This window comes from Pan paniscus, chromosome 18 (genome assembly GCF_029289425.2).
Source record: "Pan paniscus chromosome 18, NHGRI_mPanPan1-v2.0_pri, whole genome shotgun sequence".
NCBI classification, from domain to species: Eukaryota; Metazoa; Chordata; class Mammalia; order Primates; family Hominidae; genus Pan; species Pan paniscus.
Genome location: NC_073267.2, coordinates 87,454,028 through 87,478,518, shown reverse-complemented (window position 1 = coordinate 87,478,518; position 24,491 = coordinate 87,454,028). Strand labels below are relative to the sequence as shown.

The 24,491-nt window shown below is 42.3% G+C and overlaps 1 protein-coding gene across 4 annotated transcripts; it reads right to left on the bottom strand.

The window, feature by feature from the left end:
- Positions 1-994: 994 nt before the first annotated feature.
- On the bottom strand, positions 995-22,712 carry NUDT7 (nudix hydrolase 7). 4 transcript variants are annotated; one of them, XM_034940766.3, is made up of 5 exons: positions 20,617-22,712; positions 17,655-17,808; positions 7,705-7,818; positions 7,226-7,384; positions 995-1,670 (listed from the first exon to the last, which is right to left on the bottom strand). In XM_034940766.3, the coding sequence occupies exons 1-5, from the start codon at positions 20,649-20,651 to the stop codon at positions 1,302-1,304; spliced, it is 831 nt and encodes a 276-aa protein (XP_034796657.3). In that variant the 5' UTR covers positions 20,652-22,712; the 3' UTR covers positions 995-1,301. The 4 variants fall into 4 exon arrangements, with proteins under 4 accessions (XP_034796657.3, XP_003820953.5, XP_057155973.1 ...); XM_003820905.6 differs by lacking the exon at positions 7,705-7,818; XM_034940768.3 differs by lacking the exons at positions 995-1,670; positions 7,705-7,818 and adding an exon at positions 4,737-6,560.
- Positions 22,713-24,491: the final 1,779 nt, after the last annotated feature.

Sequence of the window (24,491 nt, the reverse complement as noted above, 5' to 3'; positions counted from 1 at the left end):
TTTCTAACTGCTTGCAACACTTCAAGTTCAGATGAATATTCTGGCTATTTTCAGGTGCTGGAGCATATTGGTTAGCTCTGCTATAGAAAAGTGACTCCGAATTACAGTGGCAGACAGATGATACAGAATTTTATTCTTTTCTGATGTAAAAGTACCAAGTGAAGAGCCCAGGTTATAAGGTTACTTTGCTCCACAGAGTCATTCATCGATTCAAGCTCTGACATCTTTCGGTTCTGCCATTCCCCCAGAGAATGTCCTCATCTGTATGGTCAAGGCTGGGTTGCAGAGAAGTCCATGTTGCAGCTCATGGAAAAAAACAACCAAAGGGACTCAAGGAGACTGGCTTATGTCTTAAATTGGAGATGACCTGGAAAGTCAACTTTCACCCATAACCCATTGGCCTAAAGTAAGTCCCAGAGTCAACTTGAATGGCAAGGGATCCGGAGTAATGCTGTTTATACCTGGAGTGCTGTGGACCCAGCTTAAACTCTACCGCCATATTAGACAGGGAAGATAGATTTTGATGGATGACCAGAAGTTTCTGTTACATGTAACAACAGATTAAAAAATATATATTGCCAGCTGGGTGTGGTGGCTCATGCCTGTAATCCCAGAACTTTGGGAGTCCAAGGCGAGTGGATCACCTGAGGTCAGGAGTTCGAGACCAGCCTGGCCAACATGGCAAAAACCCATCTCTACTAAAAATACAAAAATTAGCCAGGTGTAGTGGCAGGCGCCTGTAGTCCCAGTTACTTGGGAGGCTGAGGCAGGAGAATCGCTTGAACCCAGGAGGTGGAGGTTGCAGTGAGCTGAGCCAAGATTGTGCCACTGCACTCCAGCCTGGGTGACAGAGCAAGAGTCTCTCTCCAAAAAAAAGAAATAATTATATATATATATATTATAAATATATGTGTGTGTGTGTATATATGTGTGTGTATATTATATATGTGTATATATATTGCCTTCTGCAAATAAGGTAAATGCCACATGGTTATATATTCAAAAAATCTTTATTAAGGGCCTACTATGTGCCAGATATTCTTTCTTATATGTGTAAGAAAAATATTATTAACATATTGTGGGTGAAAATATGCAGCACTATGAACATAGTTTTCATTTTTGAATGGCTTTTACTTTTTCAGACAATAGAAGGCAACTGGAAAAGAGGCAAGGATTTTAACTACATACTGCAGAAAAAATATTCACACCTGTCAAATTCCAACAGCTGGCATTGTTGTTGTTCTATGAATAAGCACACACAGAATCCTCGTGAATAGTTCTCTGTCTCTTGCTCTAGTAAATCATAACCTGCTTGTAGCTTTTTTATGAACCTTCAGGAATAACTCTTCAGAGGATGCTAATACATCATTAAGATTAAATTGAACCTCAAAGGTGGGTTTTTTTTCCAAAATGATAAAGGCCACCAACACTGCAAGGTTTGCCGTCATTCCCTTGATCTGGTAAGTGACACCATCTTCAGGGTTTGTGTACTCAAAGATATGATTAATAAAACGGTGACCAAGACGTGTGACGTAATGCTGGTCATGGACCTGTGGATGCAGGAAATAGGCCAGAGGCACCAGGAATACATCCTTAACTTCAGCAGGATTCGGCTGGGCCTGGAAGTTGTGGTCTATTAAACCTACAAATGGAGTTATCAATGTATCTGTCTAAAAGCAGAAAACAAAATAGACAAATTAAGAAGTGAAGTGATACTGCTTCAAATCCTAAAATCATGCCACTTCTAGGTGAGCTAAGAAAATACACCGAACCTGGGAGAAGGGGAAGAAAGCTTACTCTGGAAACAAATTTATGTTCCCCCTAAAATGGGAGTCATCCTGCTCTACCTGAGGTGACATCTATGAGATGACTCTGAAAATGATTTCTTGTATGAACATAAAGTAGTACAATCTTTTGGAATGGCAATTTGGCAGTATCATAAAAATGTGTTCGCTTTGACCTGGGAATTGCATTTGTGTATCTGTATGATAAATTCCTACCAGTAAGAAAAGACACAAGTATAAACCTGAAGAATTAGTTTCAACAACAGCCCCAAATTCTAAAGTTATCACTCTTCAATTTATAGGCATTTAGGTTATATAAATTAGGGTTATATCCATAAAAGAGGATACTATGTAGCCTTTAAAAAGAATGGGATAGACATCTTTCCTTCTCAGTAAAGAAAAAAATGTGCTATACTTATGAACAGAAAAGTAAAGTGATATAATACTAGTTATGACATATTCCCATTTATGGAAAAATTTCATAGTACATACACATATATATATATAATTATGTGTCTTATATATAACTATATGTGAACTACTTTATATAACACACATGTATATATTACATGGGAGAGGGATTTCTATTTACAACCACAACTGCTTGCAAATGAACATGAGTGGCCGGGTGCGGTGGCTCACGCCTGTAATCCCAGCACTTTGGGAGGTTGAGGTGGGTGGACCACCTGAGGTCAGGAGTTTGAGACCAGCCTAGCCAACATGATGAAATCCCGTCTCTACTAAAAATACACAAATTAGCCGGGTGTGGTGGTGCGTGCCTGTAATCCCAGCTACTCAGGAGGCTGAGGCAGGAGAATTGCTTGAACTTGGGAGGCGGAGATAGATTGCAGTGAGCCGAGATCATGCCACTGCACTCCAGCCTGGGTGACAGAGAGAGGCCCAGTCTCAAAAATAAAAATAAATATATAAAAGTAAAAAAGCAAATGAACATGAGTGCTGTCAAATGAAAGACTGTTTTGTTATACTGGAAACCCTGAGAGGGAGGCCTAGGGCTGAGTGAGGATGTGGGAACTGGTAAGAGCTGCCTGCCTTTGTATTAGAAAGTGAGAAGAACTGGAATTCCTGGAGCATCCCAAGAGGAAGTGGGTGGAAAAAGCCAGAGAGGTAGACACATGGTGAGGCTGGGACCTATCCGGCCTGCAGAATGTTCTGAGGGACAGCCAAAGACAGGAAACCAAATTTAGGAACAGAGACAACTTGGACCATTAACCAAAATAATAGTGAAAGTCAACATTTGGACCAGGAGGAGACAAGAGGAACATAGACTTTGTATGTCCTTGGGGCAGGAAATTTGGGGTCATTAAGTTACCCGAGGGCAGAGGCAACATTCTACCAGCACGTAACACCACGCCTGGCATTGGGGAAATGCTTAGTCTCTGAATATGGAGTTTTCCAGGTGGACTCTGAGATAAGGACTCAGATGCAAGTGATTTTTTAAGAAAGTGCTCCCAGGGGAAACAGGTAAGGGGAAGAGGGGAGCAATACTCATAAGGGAAGAAGGCTGGCAAGGGCACCATGGGGTGTTCTGGAGGGTAAATTAATATGCAGTTTGTCCCACATGGAGACAAGGGAGCTGGGATTTCATGCTCCCCAGCCCCAGTCAGTCACTGGTTAAGGACTACCTTGCCAGAGGTGAATTCACAGGCACTCCCAGCTCTCTGTGCAGGACACATGGCAAGGTGGCTCCAGTATCAAGCGTACCAGTATTCAGAAGAAAGCTGCCAAGTGTTGTCAGAGGCGTTTGAACCAGAGCAACTCCATCTTGAATAGGGGCTGGGTAAGATAAGGCTTGGACCTACTGGGCTGCATTCCCAGGAGGTTAGGGCATGCTTAGTCACCAGATGAGACTGAGATACAAGTCATAAAGACCTTGCAGTAAAGAAGGCCATCAAAACCCACCAAAACCAAGATGGCAACGAAAGTAACCTCTGGTCATCCTCACTGCTCATTATACGATAATTAGAAAGCATTAGAATGTTAAAAGATACTCCCACCAGTGCCATGACAGATTACAAATGCCACGGCAATGTCAGGAAGTTACCCTACATGGTCTAAAAATGGGAGGAACCCTCACCTCTGGGAATTGCCCATCCCTTTCCTGGAAAACTCATGAATAACCCGCCCCTTGTTTAGCATATGATCAAGAAATAACCATAAAAATGGCCAACCAGCAGCACATGCTGTTGCTCTGTTACGGAATAGCCATTCTTTTTTTTCTTTACTTTTCTAATAAACTTGCTTTCACTTTATGGACTCACCCTGTGAGATCCTAGAACCCTCTCTTAGGGTCTGGATCAGGCCCCCTATCTGGTAACAGTGAGTTATCAGAAACTCTGGGGTTGTAAGAGGAATATGAAGGGGCCTGGACAGAGCCCCAACAATGTATGCTCAGTAAATATTCGTGGTTGCTGCTACCATTGGTGACCACAACTTACGGGCACCTAGTCTAGTTCCCAACACCCTCTGATTCCTTACAACAATCTGATCGCGAAGAAGCCTTAACAACTACAATTAGAGACGTGAAGAAACTTGCCCAAGGGCATATTCTGCTGATACTTGGCAGAAACTGGATTCGACCACAGATGTGTTGCTCATACTCCTGGGTATATTTCAGAGACCTTTGCAAAAAGTAGTACATAAATGTCTGACAAAAGGGAAAATTGGGGTGGGGGTTGTGGTGTCACAGCCTGCCTGGAAGGTTTATGTAGCGGGTACATACATAGGTGCATACATACATAGGTAGCTACTCTGGAGGCTGAGGCAGGAGAATTGCTTGAACTTGGGAGGTGGAGGTTGCAGTGAGCCGAGATCACTGGGACTCGAGATCACTTGAGAAAAGCCAATAGCACCCTCCCCCTCCCAGCTATGATCTCCAGACATTACCAAATTCCCCAGGGTTGAAAAATCACTCCAGGTTAAGAGCCACGTAGATTAGATTATGCTTATAATTTTCAATAAATGGCATTTTTGTGATACATTTTAAAAATTAGCAGGGGCCAAAAAACAAAGCAATCCTCCCTTGCGCTTCCAAACAAAGCAGACCTTTTTTTAAAGCCTTTGTTTAATCTTTCAATCACGCCATTTTAGAAATCTCCTGTTCCAGGAGTATCTGGCCCCTAGGAATCTCCCGGAGACACTTTCCTGTTAATGCTGCTGAATTCTATCCACCCACATGCAGAACTCAGTAGCACCTGGGGACCTTGGGAACAGAGTTAGTCTCATTTTGGAAACTTTTAATCAGTATAGCTAAATTAGTTAATTGATTTCTAAAGTAAATCCTCCAAATGCTGGTGGATTTGCGGAAATCAACTGTAAAGAGTTCCCATTAGAAAACCAAATGGAAAAGTAATTGACACATTTCGTGTGTAATCCCATGTCTCCATCTCGCTTTCATACACACACACTTAGAAAACATTTATTGAGTGGCCACTAGCTTCTTGCAAACAAAACCACCCTTGGGTGCTGACCTTTCTATTTTTAAAAAGGACCCAATTAAGACAGACATTGTCTCAGCATCACTGATCTTCAAAACACTGCCCCACCAAGACTTCAGTCAAGTGGAACATAAAGGATCATCTAACCCACTGGTTTTCTAAGTGTTAGGCAACAGTGGGACTGTTGTTTTGAAATAAAAACTTACCCGAAAGCCCAATATATAAAACATTAAGGCTGGGTGTGGTGGCTCACGTCTATAGTCCCAGCACTTTGGGAGGCCAAGGCAGGCGGATCACGAGGTCAGGGGATCGAGACCATCCTGACTAACACGGTGAAACGCCGTCTCTACTAAAAATACAAAAAATTAGCCGGGCGCGGTGATGGGCGCCTGTAGTCCCAGCTACTGGGGAGGCTGAGGCAGGAGAATGGTGTGAACCCGGGAGGCGGAGCTTGCAGTGAGCCGAGTTTGCACCAGTGCACTCCAGCCCGGGTGACAGAGCGAGACTCGTCTCAAAAACAACAACAACAACAAGAGAAAAACCATGAAAAGTTTATACCTACCTCTGATACTGTGTGATGAGAGCACTTCACCTCTGTGGTGTTCCCAAATTATGACCCCAGCTTAACGATGAGAAAAATATCAGACAAACCAAAATTGGGGAACATTCTACAAAATACCTGACCACTACATCTCAAAACTGTCAGGGTCATGAGAAGAAGAAAGTCTGAGAAACTATCACAGACCAGAGGACTAAGGAGACATGACCACAAAATACAATATGGTATCTTAGATGAGATCCAGGACAGAAAGGACATTAGTAGAAAAACTAGTAAAAAGCAAACAGAGCATGGAGTTCAGTTAACAGTAACATGCTGACACTGGTTTCTTTGTTGTGACAAATGTACACAGTGATGTAAGATGTCAACCACAGGGGAAACTAGGTCTATGGTCTAGTTTCCTATGGTTTCCATATGGTCATATGGAAACTAGGTCTACATAAGAACTCTCTGTACTACCTTCACGACTTTTCCATCAGTCTACAGCTATTCTGAAATTAAAATTAAAGGTTTTATTAAAACATTTATATGGTAAAATCATGCTGTTATCCAAGATCATACTTCTTAATACAATATTTACCCCTTCTAAAGTCAGTTAGTAAAACAATGAGGTTGTTGTGGTGAACCGATAGAAAGTAAGATCAGAAGCTGAGCACAGTGGTTCACACCTGTAATCCCAGCACTTTAGGAGGCTGAGGTGGGAGAATCACTTGAGGCCAGGAGCTCGAGACCAGCCTCATCAACATAGCGAGACCCCCATCTCTATAAAAAATAAAACAAAAAAGAAAATAAGATGTGGTTATATCAGCTCCAAAATTCATTTTTAAAAATATTTTAAATATGTTTTGATGTATATTATACTATCAAGGAAATCCTGATCCAACACAAATGCAGTTATGAATAGTAATAGTTTTTAAATAGCTTGCCTAGTGATTTCATGGTTCTATTCAATTAATGTATTACAGAGAGGCTTTATTCTATAGTATGTAGAAAAACGAATATCCTTATGGCAGAAGTAATGCATTGGTGGTCTCCAAGGGGCTAAAATTTGGTATCTAGCACATTGGAGTGTCTGTTATTTTTTCAACTGAACTCTCAAAACCAATGTATACTGGAGAAAAATAAATGTGAACTGAATGTTAATAATTCTGAAGCATCTCTCTAGGGTTCTATGGCATCCAGTTTGAAATCCACTGATGGGAGTTCAACCCTTTTATTTCTGGATGGGGAAAGAGGGGTCCGGAGAGGCAAAAGGGGTTGCCCACAGCCACTTGACTCATGAGGGGCAATGTCTGTAGGAGAACCTGTTCTCTTGACTTTATGTACAGTACTCTTTGGGGTTATGTTTGGAAAATGTGGAATCCTGAGAACAGTAGATCCACCTTGGGGTGGGGACGGTGCTCATGAGTGTCTGAGGAAACCCTTACATCAATAAGACATGGCACCAGGCAGCAGACAACTTCCACTTGATGAGGACGGAGACCCACTTCCTCCTGGGCTTCCCGGAGAGCTGTGGCTGCATCATCCATGTCTGTAGGGTCACGCTTACCTCCAGGGAAGCAAACTTCTCCAGGGGCCCTTCTTAGCTGGATATAGAAAGAAGAGCGCTACAATGTGGGATTCTAATTTTGGAACTATTTACGCATTCAACAAATACTTACTGAACTTCTATTTTGTACCAGAGACCATTCTTACCCAGGTGGTGGTATCAAGACCCCTATTGCCCAAAAATGTGTTTTCTTGAATCCTTTTTAAGAAATGAACCTTGAAAATTTTTCTCACTGCTAACTTTCATTCTATTTGTCCCCAAAAGATACCACACACTGTATTAATCTGTTCTTGCACTGCTATAAATAAATAACTGAGACTGGGTAGTTTATAAAGAATAGAGGTTTAGTTGGCTCACAGTCTCGCAGGCCGTACAGGGAGCATGATGCTGGCATCTGCTTGGCTTCTGGGGAGACCTCAGGAAACTTACAATCATGGTGGAAGGCAAAGGAGGAGCAAGCACTTCACATAGCTGGAGCGGGAGACAGAGAGAGGGAGGGGAGGTGCTACACACTTTTAAACAACCTTATCTCGTGAGAACTCACTCACTATTGTGATGACAGTACCAAGGGGGAAATCCGCCCGCATGATCAAATCACCTCCCACCAGGCCCCAGGTCCAATATTGGGGATTACAAGTGAACATGAGATTTGGGTGGGGACAGGATCCAAATCATATCACACACACACAGATTGACACTGCTAGGGGGAAAAAGCTGAAAGAATAATATAAGGGGCAATATTATCAACAGATAATTTTGTTGAGTCCTTTACTGGCTGCTTATTATGTTCTGGGCATGTTGTTTCATAAAGATTTTTCCCACTGGGTCCTCAGAACAGTCCTATAAGCTACTAATTTTTGAACGAGGTGAAATTCACGTAAAAGTAACCATTTTAAAGTGAAAAAAGGCAGAGACATTTAATACATTTACTGTGTTGTACAATCATCCCTACTATCTCATTCCAGAATATTTTCATCATCCCAGAAGGAAACCCCATACGACAGTTGATTCTCATTCCCCTCTCACTCTGTCCCTGCTTTCTGTCTCTGTGGATTTACCTAGTCTCGACTTTTGTGTCTGGCATTTTTCCCTTCACATATGTTTTTGAGGTTCTTCATGTTCTACGTGTATTGGTACTTCCTTTTTTATGGCTGAATAGTATTCTATTGTGTGTATAGATCACAGTTTGTTTATCCACTCATGCATTGATGGGCAGGTAAGCTACTCTTTTCTTTTCTTTTTTGACATGGAGTCCCGCTCTGTGTCCCAGGCTGGAGTGCAGTGTGCGAACTCGGCTCACTGCAAGCCTTGCCTCCTGGGTTCACTCCATTCTCCTGCCTCAGCTTCCTGAGTAGCTGGGACTACAGGTGCCCACCACCATGCCCGGCTAATTTTTTGTATTTTTAGTAGAGACGGGGTTTCACCGTGTTAGCCAGACTGGTCTCGATCTCCTGACCTCGTGATCTGCCCTCCTCGGCCTCCCAAAGTGCTGGCATTACAGGCGTGAGCCACCGCACCCAGCCATAAGCTACTCTTATACTATTATTATTTCCACTTTCAGACAAGGGAACTTAGGCTCACAGAGGTTAAATAACCTGACCAAATTCACTCAGTGAGCTGGAATGTAAACCAGTGTTTAATTTACGAGCCTGTGTTTTTAATCAGTACAACATACATTTATCAAAAGTTTAGTAAGACACAAAAAATATAGGCCCTGGAGCTATTAGCATTGTGTTGGCTTCTATGTTTATCTTTGCGTGTGTTGGTAAAGGAAAAGAGGTCTCCTCTTTCCCCGCATTGCCCCCTTCCTTGATTCCATTCCTTCCTGCCTTTAGGAGAACTGACAGTGTCTCTATTTATAGCATCCTAAAATTACCCCCTTTCTTATCTCTGTCTTTAAAATTATTTCTCTCATATCTTGGGCAGAAGTGGAGAGGCACAAACCCTCCACTGTTCTCTCTTCTGCAGGGCCAAATATCTCAGCAGAGTGACCTCAATTTCTTTTATGCCCACTCGTGCCTAGTACCCACTATCCTTTCTCTCCTGAATTGTCAAGGAGCCCTCAGGCTCAGCAAGAGTCCTGGGTCTGCCTCTTTCCAACTGTGTGCAATGGGGTAATGACAGTGTGCTCCTCACAGAGCTGTGAAGATTGTTCCATGAGGATGGAGCGGATGCACGGGAATGGTGCCTGGCCACATTAAATATTTAATAATGAGAACTTGTAAGGTCAGTCCTGGACATTGAGAAGCTCAATCAAGAGATCATGTTGCCATTTTTAGCACCTAGGCCATATATCTATGTAAGGATAAACTAGATGCCTGCAATGGCCTGAATGTTTATTCTCCCACGAATCCATATGTTGAAATCCTCACCCCTAAGGTGATGGTATTAGGAGGTGGGATCTTTGGGAGGTGATTAGGTCATGGGGGCAGAGCCCTCATCAATGAGATGAATGCCCTTATAAAAGAGGCCAGAGACAGACCCTTTGCCCCTTTCCCTGTAAGGACACTGAAAGGATGACTATCTATGAACTGAAACAGGGCCCTCACCAGACACCAAATCTTCTGGCTGCTTGATCTTGGACTTCCCAGCCTCCAGAACTGTGAGAATTAATATCTGTTGTTTATAAGCCACCCAGTCTAAGGTGTTTTGTTATAGCAGCTTGAGAGGACTAAGACAATGCCATGATAAACTTTTTGACATTTTGTAGTCTTCAGCCTCATTTGGGCAAGCCTTAAAAATTTTTTTTTAAGTCCTTCTGTGCTGATAAATCAGGAACACTGCAGAAATTGCTGCCATAGCTAAATCCTTAGACATCTTCACATCAATTACAGTTGTGAGAACAGGTGAAAAGAAGGCTGATGGACATATTTCTACTGTCTTGAACACTCACCACCGACTGCAAATATGTCTCACCAAATGCATAAGAAATACACCTAATGTTACAGCAACTCTGAAAAAGTGCTTTATTGTTAGAACGTTCAACTCCAAGGCAGCCAGGGACAGACGCGCCTCCAAGCAGTCATCAGGCTTGACAGAAACACAGACCTGATATGATGCTTGTTTTAAATGTACAGTCACGTGTTACTCAACAACAGGGACACGTTCTGAAAAATGCATTACGCGATTTCATCATCGTGTAAACAACACAGGGTGCACTTGCACAAACCTGGATAATATAGACTACTACAAACCTAGGCTATATGGTGTAGCTACTGCTTCTGGGCTACAACCTGTATACCATTTTACTGTCCTGGATATTGCAGGCAATAGTAACATAATGGTAAGTATTTGTGCATCTAAACACGGAAAAGGTACAGTAAAAATATGGTATAAAATATCAAAAATGGTTCACCAGTATGGGGCATTTACCATAAATGGAGCTTGCAGGACTGAAAGCTGCTCTGTGTGAGTCAGTGAATGAGTGGGTGGTGAGTGGATGTGAAGGCCTAGGACATTAAACACTGCTCTAGACTTCATAAACACTAGACACTTAGGCTATAGTATGTTTATAAAAATATTTTTCTTTTTCTTTCTTTTTTTTTTTTGAGACGTGTTCTCATCTGTTGACCAGGCTGGAGTGCAGTGATGGGATCTCAGCTCCCTGCAGCCTCTGCCTCCTGAGTTCAAGTGATTCTCCTGCCTCAGCCTCCCAAGTAGCTGGAATTACAGGCACCCGCCAGCATGCCTGGCTAATTTTTGTATTTTTAGTAGAGATGAGGTTTTGCCATGTTGGCCAGGCTGGTCTCGAACTCCTGACCTCAGATGGTTCCCTCCACCTCGGCCTCCCAAAGTGCTGGGATTACAGGTATAAGCCACCACCCCCCAGCCTTTTTCTTTTTTAAATAATAAATTAACTATAGCTTACTATTACTTCTTACTTTCTAAACCTTTTAATTTTTAATTTTTTGACTCTTTTGTAATAACACTTAGCTTAAAACAAATACATTACACAGCTATACAAAATATTTTCATTATATCCTTATTCTAGAAGCTTTTTTCTATTTTTAAGGATTTTTTTTTCTTTTTAAACTTTCTTGCTAAAAACTAAGATACAACACACAGAATAATCAATATCAGTGTCTTCTACCTCTACCTCTTGTCCCACTGGAAGGTCTTCAGGGGCAACAATAACATACATGGAGCTCTCATCTCCTACAATAACAATGCGTGTGTTTTTTGGAATACCTCCTGAAGGACCTTACTAAGGCTGCTTTATAGTTATTTTTTAAAAATAAGTAGAAGAAGAACACTCTAAAATAATGATTTAAAAGAATAGTGTAGTAAATTTCATAAACCAGAAATGTCATTTTTTATCATTATCAAGTATTATATATGGTGCATAATTGTATGTGCTATACTTTTAGACCACTGGCAACACAGTAGGTTTGTTTATACCAGCATCACCACAAACATGTGAGTAATGTATCGTGCTATGACATTATGACTGCTATGATGTCAGTTGGTGATAGGAATTTTCAGCTCCATTATCATCTTATGGGGCCACCATTGTATATATGGTCCATCATTGATAGAAAAACACTTTTGCAGCACATGACTGTATTTTGAAAGGTTTCAAAAATATCTCATAGCATACCAATTTTATTCAATTTGCCTTGTACACCTATTCCAATTAATAGGTAATAGGAATTGGAAAAGATCATTTTGGATTAGTGAGAACATTGCTCTCAAGAAAATGTTATCCTTGGTCTGGGCAATGATTTTTAAAATATGACCCCAAAAGCACAGGCAATGAAAGCAAAAATAAAACATGGGGTTACTTCAACTAAAAAGCTTTTGCACAGCTAAGGAAACACTCAACAGAATGAAAAGACAATCTGTGGAATGGGAGAAAATATTTGCAAACCATACATCTGAAAAGGGGCTAGTATCCAAAATATATAAGGAACTCAACTCACTATCAATAATAAAAAAAAACCAATTAAAAAATGGACAAAGGAACTAAATAGACATTTCTGAAAAGGTATATGAAAAAAATGCTTAACATAACTAATCACCAGGAAAATTCAAATTAAAACCACAGAGAGACATTACCTCACACCTTTTAGAATGGCCATTATCTAAAAAACAAAAGGTAAGTGTTGTTGAGGATATGGAAAAGAGGGAACTATCACACACTCTTGGTGGGAATGTAAATTAGTACAATCATTGTGGAAAACAGTATGGAGGTTTCCCAAAAAATTAAAAACAGAATTGCCATATGATCCAGCAATCCCACTACTGGTTATATATCCAAAGGAAATGAAATCAGTATATCAAAGAGGTATCTGCACACCCAGGTTCACTGCAGCATTGTTCACAATGGCCAAGACATGGAATCAACCTGAGTATCCATCAACAAGTGAATGAAGAAAATGTATATACAGAGAGGAATATTATTCACTCATAAAAAAGAAGGAAATCCTGTCATTTGTGACAACATGGATGAACCTGGAGGAAATTATGTTAGGTAAAATAAGCCAGTCACAGATGCCACATGATCTCATTCATATGTGGAATATTAAAAAGTCAGTCTCAGAGAAGTAGAGAGTAGAATGGTGGTTACTAGCCGCTGAGGTGGTTTGGGGGGAGGTTGGGGAGATGTTGGTCAAAAGATAAAAAGTTTCAGCCAGTCAGGAGGAATAAATTCAAGAGATGTTTTGTATACTATGGTAACTATAGTTAACATACTGTATTCTTGAAAATTGCTGAATGGATATAAAGTGTTCTTAGTGCAAAGATGATGACTATGTGAGATAGTATGTTATGTGTGGTGATATGTTACCATATGAGGTAGTATGTGTTTTAATATGTTACTATGTGAGGTAATGTATGTGGTGATATGTTACCATATGAGGTAGTATATGTGTTAATATGTTACTATGTGAGGTAATGTGTGTGGTAATATGTTACTATGTGAGTTAGTACATTGATTAGCTAGATTTAGTCATTCCGTAGTGAATATATACTTCAAAACATCATATTGTACAGGATAAATCTATACAATTTTTTCTGTTGATTTAAATTTCATTTATTTATTTATTTATTTATTGAGATAGAGTCTCGCTCTGTCGCCCAGGCTGGAGTGCAGTGGGATAATCTCGGTTCACTGCAACCTCTGCCTTCTAGGTTCAAGCGATTCTCCTGCCTCAGCCTCCCGAGTAGCTGGAACTACAGGCATGCACCACCACACCCAGCTAATTTTGCATTTTTAGTAGAGACGGGGTTTCACCATGTTGGCCAGGCTGGTCTCAAACTCCTGACCTCAGGTGATCCCCACACCTTGGCCTCTCAAAATGCTGGGATTACAGGTGTGAGCCATGCCTGGCCTAAATTTTTTTTTAAAGAAAATATGCTATTTTGAAGAAAATATGTATGATGACATGTTACTATATGATGTATATGGTGATATGTTACTATGTGAGGTAATATGTATAGTAATATGTTACTATGTGAGGTATTGTGTGTGGTGATATGTTACTATGTGAAGTAGTATGTTACTATGATGTGAGGTAGTACATTAATTAGCTAGATTTAGTCATTCCACAGTGAATATATACTTCAAAACATCATATTGTACAGGATAAATCTCTACAAGTTAAATCTATTTAAATCTAAAAAGATAAATCTATTTAATTTTGTTTTTAAAAAAGAAAATATTACGCTGTTTTGAAGAAAATAGGCACATTTCTAAAACTGACTAATCAAAAACTATTAGCACTGCAAAGGGCTCTAAGCACAAAAGCTGTCAGTTATTTTTTTGATAAATAGTATACATTTTTTATTCAGTAAAACCTTCTGAAATGCTACTCAGAGGCCAAGTAAAGCTGCAGCCTAATTTCCTAAGACGTCAATCTTTGCTTTGTTCCTGAATTTTCTCTTGCCTACTTCCAGTCCCAGAGAATGGGGTGCAGGGAGGAGGGTGGAGGAGGGTAAAAGAGGAGACAGAGGAGGGATGCGAGGTCAAGGGTGTGGAGGAGAAGAGCAGGACCGATAATGCAGAGCAGCTAATTCCTGAAAACTATAAAGTGGGTGGCTTTGAAGGCCTGAAGGGCTGTGCCCAGGTGTGCAATGGAGAAAGGGGTTTGCCAGCTCTTTGCTGGGCACCAGGGATCTAGGGTTCTGAGAGGAGTCCCTTATCCAAGGTGGACCCGGACAAGGAGATAACGAAAACATAGGTAGCATCCAACAGCATGCAGCACTATGGCATGCCAGCAGCCATGCTGGGCGTTTTACAGATCTCTTTCAGGCTCAGAACAACCCTGCACATGAGGCGCTGTTTTCAGGCCCATTTTAGGGATGAGAAAACTGAGGCAATTAAGAGATTTAAGAACTTTGCAGGCTGGGCGTGGTGGCACACGCTTGTCATCCTAGCACTTTGGGAGGCCAAGATGAGCAGATCACCTGAGATCAGGAGTTCAAGATCAGCCTGGCCAACCAACATGGTGAAACTCCCTCTCTACTAAAAATACAAAAATTAGCCAGGTGTGGTGGTGTGCACCTGTAATCCCAGCTAATTGGGAGGCTGAGGTGGGAGAATTGCTTGAACCCAAGAGGTGGAGGTTGCAGTGAGCTGAGATCACGCCACTGCACTCCAGCCTGGGTGACAGAGTGAGAATCCTTCTCAAAAAAAAAGAAAAAGAAACTTGTTCGAGGTTCCAGAGCTAGTGGGAGATTGCACATTTGAGAAGGGTTAACCCACTTCTTGCCCTGCTTTCCCCATGCACTGGGGGGAAATCTCCTACCAGCTCCCTGCTTGTGTGAGGGGCAGAGCTCCAGTAGAACTCTAGAGGGAATTTCTCACCCCTACAGCCACATAGTGTTTACAATCAGATTGAATTAAATTTAAATAGTTTTTAAAAAGTGACCTTAATAATCAACAGGCAAAAGCGGCTCTGGGTGAAACAAAAGAAACTAGAGACCCCCTTGGTTGAATTTGTGGTATTGTCTAGATTTCCTATATTATTGTTTGTTAGACAATTCTCTTTTTTTTAATTAATTAATTTATTTATTTTTATTTATTTATTCATTATTGAGATAGATTCTTGCTCTGTTGCCCAGGCTGGAGCGCAGTGGCACGATCTCGGCTCAGTGCAACCTCCACCTCCCAGGTTCAAGTGATTCTCCCTGCCTCAGCCTCCCCAGTAGCTGGGATTACAGGCACCCACTACCACGCCTGGCTAATTTTTTGTATTTTTAGTAGAGACATGGTTTTGCCATGTTGGCCAGACTGGTCTCGAACTCCTGACCTCAGGTGATCCGCCCACCTCAGCCTCCCAAAGTGCTGGGATTACAGGCGTGAGCCACCGCACACGGCCATATCTGATAATTTTAAAAAATCTATGTAAGTGCTTCTCCTGTGTTTATTGGCAGAGGTGGGAACAGACACTGGTCCCCTGGTTTCCATTTAAGTATTTCCCCTTGGAACCTGGATTTCTATCATGTCCTGAGTTCACGGCATTTCTGCCTGGCTCAGACTGAACACAATCCACACAAGTCTACTTCCACGTCCACAAAACTCCAGCTGATTCCTTGGCATTTTTTTTTAAACAAAATACTTTTCATTATTCTGCTTAAAAAGCCTGTTAATATGGCTTATTTTCTTTTTGTACTTGGATAACCTTAAAATGACTGCTTCACCAGCTTTTCCTTGGAAGTTCCCCACAGCAAGGGAAAGTGACTGCGCTCACGGGTGCGGGGGTGATAGAGTTTCGATATTTGTCCTTGCCCAAATCTCATGTTGAACTGGAGTCCCCAGTGTTGGAGGTGGGGCCTGGTGGGAGGTGACTGGATCACAGGGGCAGATTTCTCACACATGGTTTAGCACCATCATCTTGGCACTGTCCCCATGATAGTGAGTGAGTTCTCATGAGATCCGGGGCCATTTAAAAGTGTGTGGTATTTCCCTGCTCTCTCTCTTGCTCCTGCTCCCCGTCTGCCGTCTGCCATGATGGTAAACTCCCTGAGGCCTTTCCAGAAACTGAGCAGATGCCTGTGTCATGCTTCCTGTACAGCCTGCAGAACCATGAGTCAATGAAACCTCTTTTCTTTGTAAATTACCCAGTCTCAGATATTTCTTTTTCTTTCTTTATTTTTTTGAGACGGAGTCTCGCTGTTGCTCAGGCTGGAGTGCAGTGGCACAATCTCGGCTTACTGCAACCTCCGCCTCCTGGTTTCAAGTGTTTCTCCTGCCTCAGCCTCCTGAGTAGCTGGGATTACAGGTGTGTGCCACCATGCCTGGCTAATTCTTTTGTATTTTTAGTAGAGATGGGGTTTCACCATGTTGGTCAGGCTTGTCTCGAACTGCTGACCTCGTGATCCTCCCACCTTGGCCTCTCAAAGTGCTGGGATTACAGGCGTGAGCCACCACACCCGGCCTCAGGTATTTCGTTATAGCAGTGCAAGAATGGACCAATACAAGGGGTGAGCCAGAAACTCCATTCCCAGCCCATATTTCTTTAAAGTGACATCATTTATCTTAAAACTTCAGGTCATGTCTGACAGGTCACTTGACACTAACGATGACAGCTAAAACTTACTGAATTCTTCCTTGCCAAGTACCTGGGTTATATAGGTGCTTTACATTTGTTACCCTGTGAAATGTTCATAGCAGCTGTATGAAGCAGTTACTAATATTTTGTACTCATTTTACAAGTGAAAAGACTGAAGTACAGAGAGGGCAATTAACGAGGCCAAAGTCACAGCTGGCAAGGAGAGAGCCTGGATTCAACATGGACAGCTAGCTTTAGAGCCTAGGCCGTTAACTTCTATGCTCTAGTATTTTCACATTATACTGGGGGTGGGATAGTCTAAAACAGTGGCCCTTGGTGGGGGGCAATTTGGCACCCTCAATCCTGCCAGGATAGTAGGCAATTCTGAAGACATTTGTGGTGTGTGTGCTACTGGCATACTGGACAAAGGGACAAAGGTGTGTGTGAGCTTGTGTTTGTGTGTGCTACTGGCATCTGGTGGGTAGAGGCCAAGGATGATGGTAAACACACCACATTATACAGGACAGCCTCCACACCAAAGAATTATTCAGCCCCAAATGCCAACAGCACCAAGGTTAGGTAACCCTAGTGTGAAAGCGTTTTAAACTGCTTGCTAGCTAAATACCTTCATTTTCTTGTTAAACCTTCTCCAAGAAACACCATGTTATCCTGTGGCTTGTGGTTGTATGCCTCTGACATCACAATTTTGAAAGCCCTTTTGAGAATTTTGGCATCAAAGTGTGTGCAAGTGACAAAATCTCGTGAGGTCTTCTGATGTCCTGAGGTTTAAGGGCAGGAAATTTTTTGTCCACCTACCTTCTCTGACCGGACGGTGAACAACAAATGGAGTTTTCCTTCTTTAGCCACCAATGGCAAAAGGACGGAGTATTTGTTATATGGCAAGTGAGAATATTTGCCTCCAATATCATACTTTCTTAAGCGGGCCTTAGCATCATCTAGCAAACTGTTTCTAAAATAAAAACAAACCAGACAGACATTTTAGCAAGCAGAGTTATGGTAGAAAGCTTATAGTCCTGCCTCTGTTTCTGCTTTGTTGTGTATTTAGGAGTTTGCCATTTCTGGCTCTCTGTGTATTTTTCAATAACACGACAGAAATGATTCTAAATTGCATGGTTGTTCGCAAGATGAAAATGACAAAAAAACCTTCTAAGCACACAGTTTAGTACACAGGTTCTCTTTGAAACATAAAGTATGGTAAAATGTTTTTTCAATAATGCAACAGTTGAATTTTGAAACCCATAATTATATTCAGAGAAGACAGGTTTGATGAAAAAGTCATTGTTAAGGTTAGAAGGTTAGAAGTCTACCTTCTGTTAAGCTGGCCCTTATGTTCTCAAACTCTTATGTCTTCAACTGCTTATAATAGTGGTTCCCAAGCTTTAGCAGCAACAGAATCACCTGGAGGGCTGGCTGTCACATAGACTGCTAGGTTCAGTCCCAGACTGTGACTCAGTAACTCTGGTGTAGGGCCTGAGAATTAGCATTTGTATCAAACTCCCTCATGACAGCGTTACTGACGCTGTGGACAGGGGAACACATTTTGAGAACAATTTCCCAATAATATGCAAGCATTTGGATTTAAAACCACAAATGGTGCCCTTCCTATGTGGACTTGTTTTGGTCCTTTTGACAGGTGTGTTCTGCTGCTAGTTTGTATAGTGGGTTGAACAGTATCCCCTCACCCCTGAAATTCATGTCTACCCCAAACTTCAGAGTGTGATGTTATTCAGAAATAGGATCTTTTTAGATGTAGTTAAAGTGAGCTCTAAATCCAATGACTTGTCCTGATAAGAAGCAGAAACGAGCCGAGTGCAGTGGCTCACGCCTGTAATCCCAACACTGGGAGGTTGAGGCGGGAGAATTGCTTGGGCCTAGGAGTTTGAAACCAGCCTGGTCAACATAGCAAGACCCTGTCTCTACAAAAGAAAAAAAAAATAAAGCATAAATTAGCTTAGGCATGGGGCATGCAACTGTATTCCCAGCTACTTGGAAGGCGGAAGTGGGAGGATCACTTGAGCCCCAGAGTTCAAGGCTGCAGTGAGCCATGATTGCACCACTGCACTCCGGCCTGGGTGACAGAGTGAGACCCGACTCAAAAATAAAAGAAAATAAAAGAAGAAGAAAAAACATGGAGAGATGCACACAGGGAAGAAGACCATGTGAAGATGGCGGCAGAGGTTGAAGTGATGCTGCTGTGAGCCAAGGAATGCCAGAAACCACCAGAAACTGGAAGAGGCAAGGAAAGGTCACCCCCAGAGCCTTCTAAGGGAGTGTGGCCCTGCCGATACCTTGATTTTGGACTTCCAGGCTTCATAGCCATGAGAGACCATTTCTATTGTTTTAAAACACCCAGTGTGTGGTACTCTGTTATGGCAGCCCTAGAAAAGGAACAGTTGATTTTACTTTTTCTGTGGGAAGGCAGCTTTGCATAGTGGGCAGAATCAGCTATTTAAGATACCCAGAATTGGCTTCAAATGTATATAGGAGGCCTGGTACAGTGGCTCATGCCTGTAATCCCGGCACTTTGGGAGACTGAGGAAGGTGAATCACTTGAAGTCAGGAGTTCGAGACCAGCCTGGCCAACATGGTAAAACCCCGCCTCTACTAAACATACAAAAATTAGCCGGGCATCGTGGCACATGCCTGTAATCCCAGCTACTCAGAAGGTTGAGGCAGGAGAATCGCTTGAACCCAGGAGGCAGAGGCTGCAGTGAGCCGAGATTGCCTACTGCACTGTAGCCAGGGCGGCAGAGTGAGACTCTGTCTCAAAAAAAAAAAAAAAAGTGTATACAAATGACTTCTCTGAGTTTCATCTTCATTTGTGTCAGGCTTGAGGATATTTAAGAAGATTAAATGATGCAGTTCATATACTGTGGCTGGCACACAGCTGGTGCTCAGGGAATGGTAACCACTGTCATAAATCTCCCCATCATTAGATAAGCAGTTGTTTGCAGGAGGTACTTGCTATTTTTTGCCTCTTTCTAGATGGCAGGGTGCTCACCAGATGTGGTTGGGTAACGGCAGTGTATTTCAAAGACCAAATGGCCTGAAAAAAATCAGTGAATGCTGGCACAGGGATTGCACAGTGCATTTGACGCACGCAGGCCCGCCTCCAGAAAAGGAAACTGTGGGCTGGTGGCTTTTAACCACCCGGAAACCACAGAACTGACCAGACAAACCAGCCAAAGTAAAAGGCTGCAAAAACGTTATCTGTCCACTTTAGGGGCTGGCCGCTGGAATAATCACCAAGGTATCAACAGCAGTAGCAGCCACCCCGTTCTGAGCATGGTCTCACTTTTGACGTTTCTCATTTTATCCTCACAACAGCCCGGCAAGTGATCACAGGGTCACCTCCAGGCTCAGAGAGTTTACGAAACTGACAGACCCAAGGTCACATCTGAAAGTAGCCACCGGGGGACTTGAATCCGGGGCTGCCTGGTGCGGGTCTGTGCCACCGTCGGGGGTCCTGGGGTCCAACTCTGGAGACGCGGATTGCAGAACAGCCAAGCCGGCTGGGAAGGGGAGCAGCGTGTATGTAAACCATAGTGGCTTAAGCCGGCTCTGTTCCTGGCCAGAGCAGTGCAAAGTTTCGGGGACCCTGCGGGTTGCTGGAGGCGAGTGCTCCCCCATCCGGCGCTCGCAGGTGGACTGGCGGGAGCTGCAAAATCAGTCCCGGCCAAAAGGCCCCGGTGGCCTCCGCTACGATCAAGGCCGGGCCTGACCAAGCTCGGGGTGCCAGGGCCCGGAAAGCCTTTACCTGACTGGCTCCTGGGGAAGACCAAGTCGTGACATTGCCCTGGGGAATGTTTGTTTCCGGGCGGACTCCTCGGAGCTGCTCGGTCGGTCGCGCTTGCGCAGAGCAGCTCTGGGCTTGGGAGCCGCCTAAAGCCAGAGAGAGGGGCGGGGCTTAGAGCACGAGGCGGGGTGGTGTCTGGGGCGGAGACAGGGGGCGGGGCGGTGCGAGATCTGGGATCGGAGGCCGGGATCGGGGCGGGGCGGGGCGGGGCTGGGCTTATAGCCAGAGGCGGGACTTGAGGTGGGGAGAGGCGCGGGGCGGGGCTTAGGGCCGGGTGTTCCTGGTTGCTCAAAGCAGTTTCTGCCGGGCTCCTTGGGCTTCTATGGAAGCAAGAGGTATAGGAGGAGTTGTGGAATTTAGAGCTGGAAGAGTTAAAAAAAAAAAAAAAAAAATTCAGTGTTGGTGAGGTGATAATATTTTACACTTGCATCCGCTGTTGCTGGAAGGTTAAGCTGATTCATTCAACTTTTTTGAACTGCTGTCAGCACCTGTTTACCGACCACCTGTATGCACTGGGTGCAGATCCCACAGCTAGCGAAAAGACACGTGGAGCTCACAGTCAAATGGTAGAAACATAAATTAATCACACAGGGCTGGATGCAGTGGCATATGCTTGTAATCCCAACACTTTGGGAGGCCAAGAGGGGAGGATCACTTGAATCCAGGAGTTCGAGCCCAGCCTGGGCAACATGGCGAAACCCCATCTCTACAAAATAAAAATAAAAAATTAGCCAGGCGTGGTGGCACACACCTGTGGTCCCAGCTACTCAGGAGGCTGAGGTGGGAGGATCGCTTGAGCCCAGGAGGTCGAAGCTGCAGTGAGCCGTGATAGCACCACTGCACTCCAGCCTGACAGAGGTAGACCGTCTCAAAAATAAGAAGAAGAAGATAAGAAGTTTTTAATGCAAAAAAAAAAAAATCACACTGATAAAGCAGTGGCCTTTGGTCCTTCTAGAGCGTGTGAAGGAGAAATGTGACCCAATTAGGAGACAGAAGAGGCTTGGTAGAGGAAATAGAAGTGCAGCTCATCTTGAAAGCAGTAGTTCTCAAAGTGTGGTCCTCAGACCAGCAGAATCAGGATCACTTTGGTCCTGTTAAAAATGTGGACTCTGGGCCAGGCGCTGTGGCTCACACCTGTAATCCCAGCACTTTGGGAGGCCAAGTCGGGTGGATCACCTAAGGTCAGGAGTTTGAGACCAGCTTGGCCAACATGGTGAAACCCCATCTCTACTAAAAAAACAAAAATTAGCCAGTGGCGGGCGCCTGTAATCTCAGCTACTAGGAGGCTGAGGCAGGAGAATCGCTTGAACCTGGGAGGCGGAATTTGCAGTGGGCCGAGATCGCGCCATTGCACTCCAGCCTGGGCAAAAAAAGCGAAACTCTGTCTCAAAAAAAAAAAACAAAACAAAACAACAACAACAACAACAACAAAAACCAAGAAAGAAAGAAAGGAAAGAAAGAAAAGAGAAAAGAAAAGAAAAAAGACGAAAAGAAAAGAAAAGAAAAGGTGGACTTTGGGGCCCATGTCACAACTGCTGAATCAGAAGCCAGGTGTCAGGCCCAGTGATCTGTGCTGTAAGGGGATTCTGATGCTCTGTGCGGGATAGAGGACATAAATGAGGAAAAAGGCAAGGGAGAGTGTTCAAGGAAGAGGGCAAAGTTTGTGCAAAGACAGCAGAAAGGGGCTGGAGAACAGTGTGTGTGAGGGAGCCTGGTGCGAGCTGAGAATCCAGGGGTCAGTGTACGGCTGACTTCTCCCTTACAGGCACAGGACACACACAGTAATTTTAGGGACCTGTGAAAATGTTTTAATTGTAATTTCTTTTTAAATTAGAAGAAGAAAAGGAATGTAATAAAAGCAATATATAATAATGAATCCAGCTTGGATGACAGTCATTTTATGAATGCAGTCATAAAATATTCATTTTAAAATTATTTTATGGAGGAAGGGGTGCGCAAAAACAAAGTAGCTAGGGCCCATGAAAGTAATATTGTGGCTGGCCCTAGGTCACTGGGGCAGTTTGTGAAATTATTAATGAAATGAAATATTAATGAAATATCGCTGTGATATTTACAACATCCAGTGTTTACACACCGTGACATCAATGAAATATCGATGTGATATTTATAATATCCAGTGTTTACACACTGTGATATTAATAAAATATGGCTGTGATATTTGTAATATACAATGTTTACACACCGTGATATTAATAAAATATCGCTGTGATATTTATAATATCCAGTGTTTCCACACTGTGATATCAATGAAATGTCTCTGTGATATTTGTAATATCAAGTGTTTATGCACCATAACATCAATGAAATATCACAGATATTTACAACATCCAGTGTTTACACACCATGACCTCAATGAAATATCAATGTGATATTTATAATATCCAGTGTTTACACACCGTGATATTAATAAAATACGGCTGTGATATTTGTAATATCGTGTTTACACACCGTGATATTAAGCAAACATCGCTGTGATATTTATAATATCCAGTGTTTACACATCGTGATATAAATGAAATATCGCTGTGATATTTATAATATCCAAGGTTTACAAACTGTGATACTGATGAAACATCGCTGTGATATTTATAATACCCAATGTTTACACAAAGTGTTTACACACTATGATGTTAAATATCGCTGTGATTTTTATAATATCCCGTGTGAAATTAATGAAATATCACTGTGACACTCATAATATCCAGTATTTACACAGTGCTTACACGCTGTTACGTTAATGAAATATCACTGTGATATTCATAATATCCAGTATTTACACACAGTGCTTACGCACTGTGACATTAACGAAATATCGCTGTGATATTCATAATATCCAGTGTTTCCACACAGTGCTTACACACTGCGATATTAATAAAATATCGCTATGATATTCATAATATCCAGTGTTTGCACACAGTGCTTACACACTGTGACATTAATGAAATATCGCTGTGATTTTCATAATATCCATTGTTTACACACAGTGTTTGCACACCGTGATATTAATGAAATATTGTTGTGATATTTCTAATATCCAGTGTTCACACGTAGTGTTTACACGCCGTGATATTAATGAAATATCAATGCAATATTTATAATATCTAGTGTTTACACATCATGATATTAAGGAAATATCGGTGTTATATTTATAATATCCAGTGTTTACTCACAGTGTTTACACACCGTGATACTAATGAAATATCGCTGTGATATTCATAATATCCAATGTTTACACACAGTGCTTACACACTGTGACATCACTGAAATATTGCTGTGATATTTACGATATCCTGTGTTTACACACTGATATTAGTGAAATATCACTGTGATATTTACAACATCCAGAGTTTATACACTGTGATATCAGTGAAATATCACTGTGATATTTACAATATCCAGTGTTTACACACTGTGATATCAGTGAAATATTGCTGTGATATTTACAGTATCCAGTTTACACACTGTGATACCAGCAAAATATTGCTCTGATATTTACAATATCCTGTGATTACACACTGGTTACACACTGTGATATCGGCGAAATATCACTGTGATATTTACAATTTCCAGTGGTTACACACTGTGATATTGGCAAAACATTGCTGTGATATTTCCAATATCCACTAGTTACACGTTGTGATGTTGGTGAAACATCACTGTGATATTTACAATACCCAGTGGTTACACACTGTGATATCAGCGAAATATCGCTGTGATAGTTATAATATCCAGTGTTTACACACAGGGCTTACACGCTGTGATACTAAAGAAATATCGCTCTAATATTTATAATATCCGGTGGTTACACACTGTGA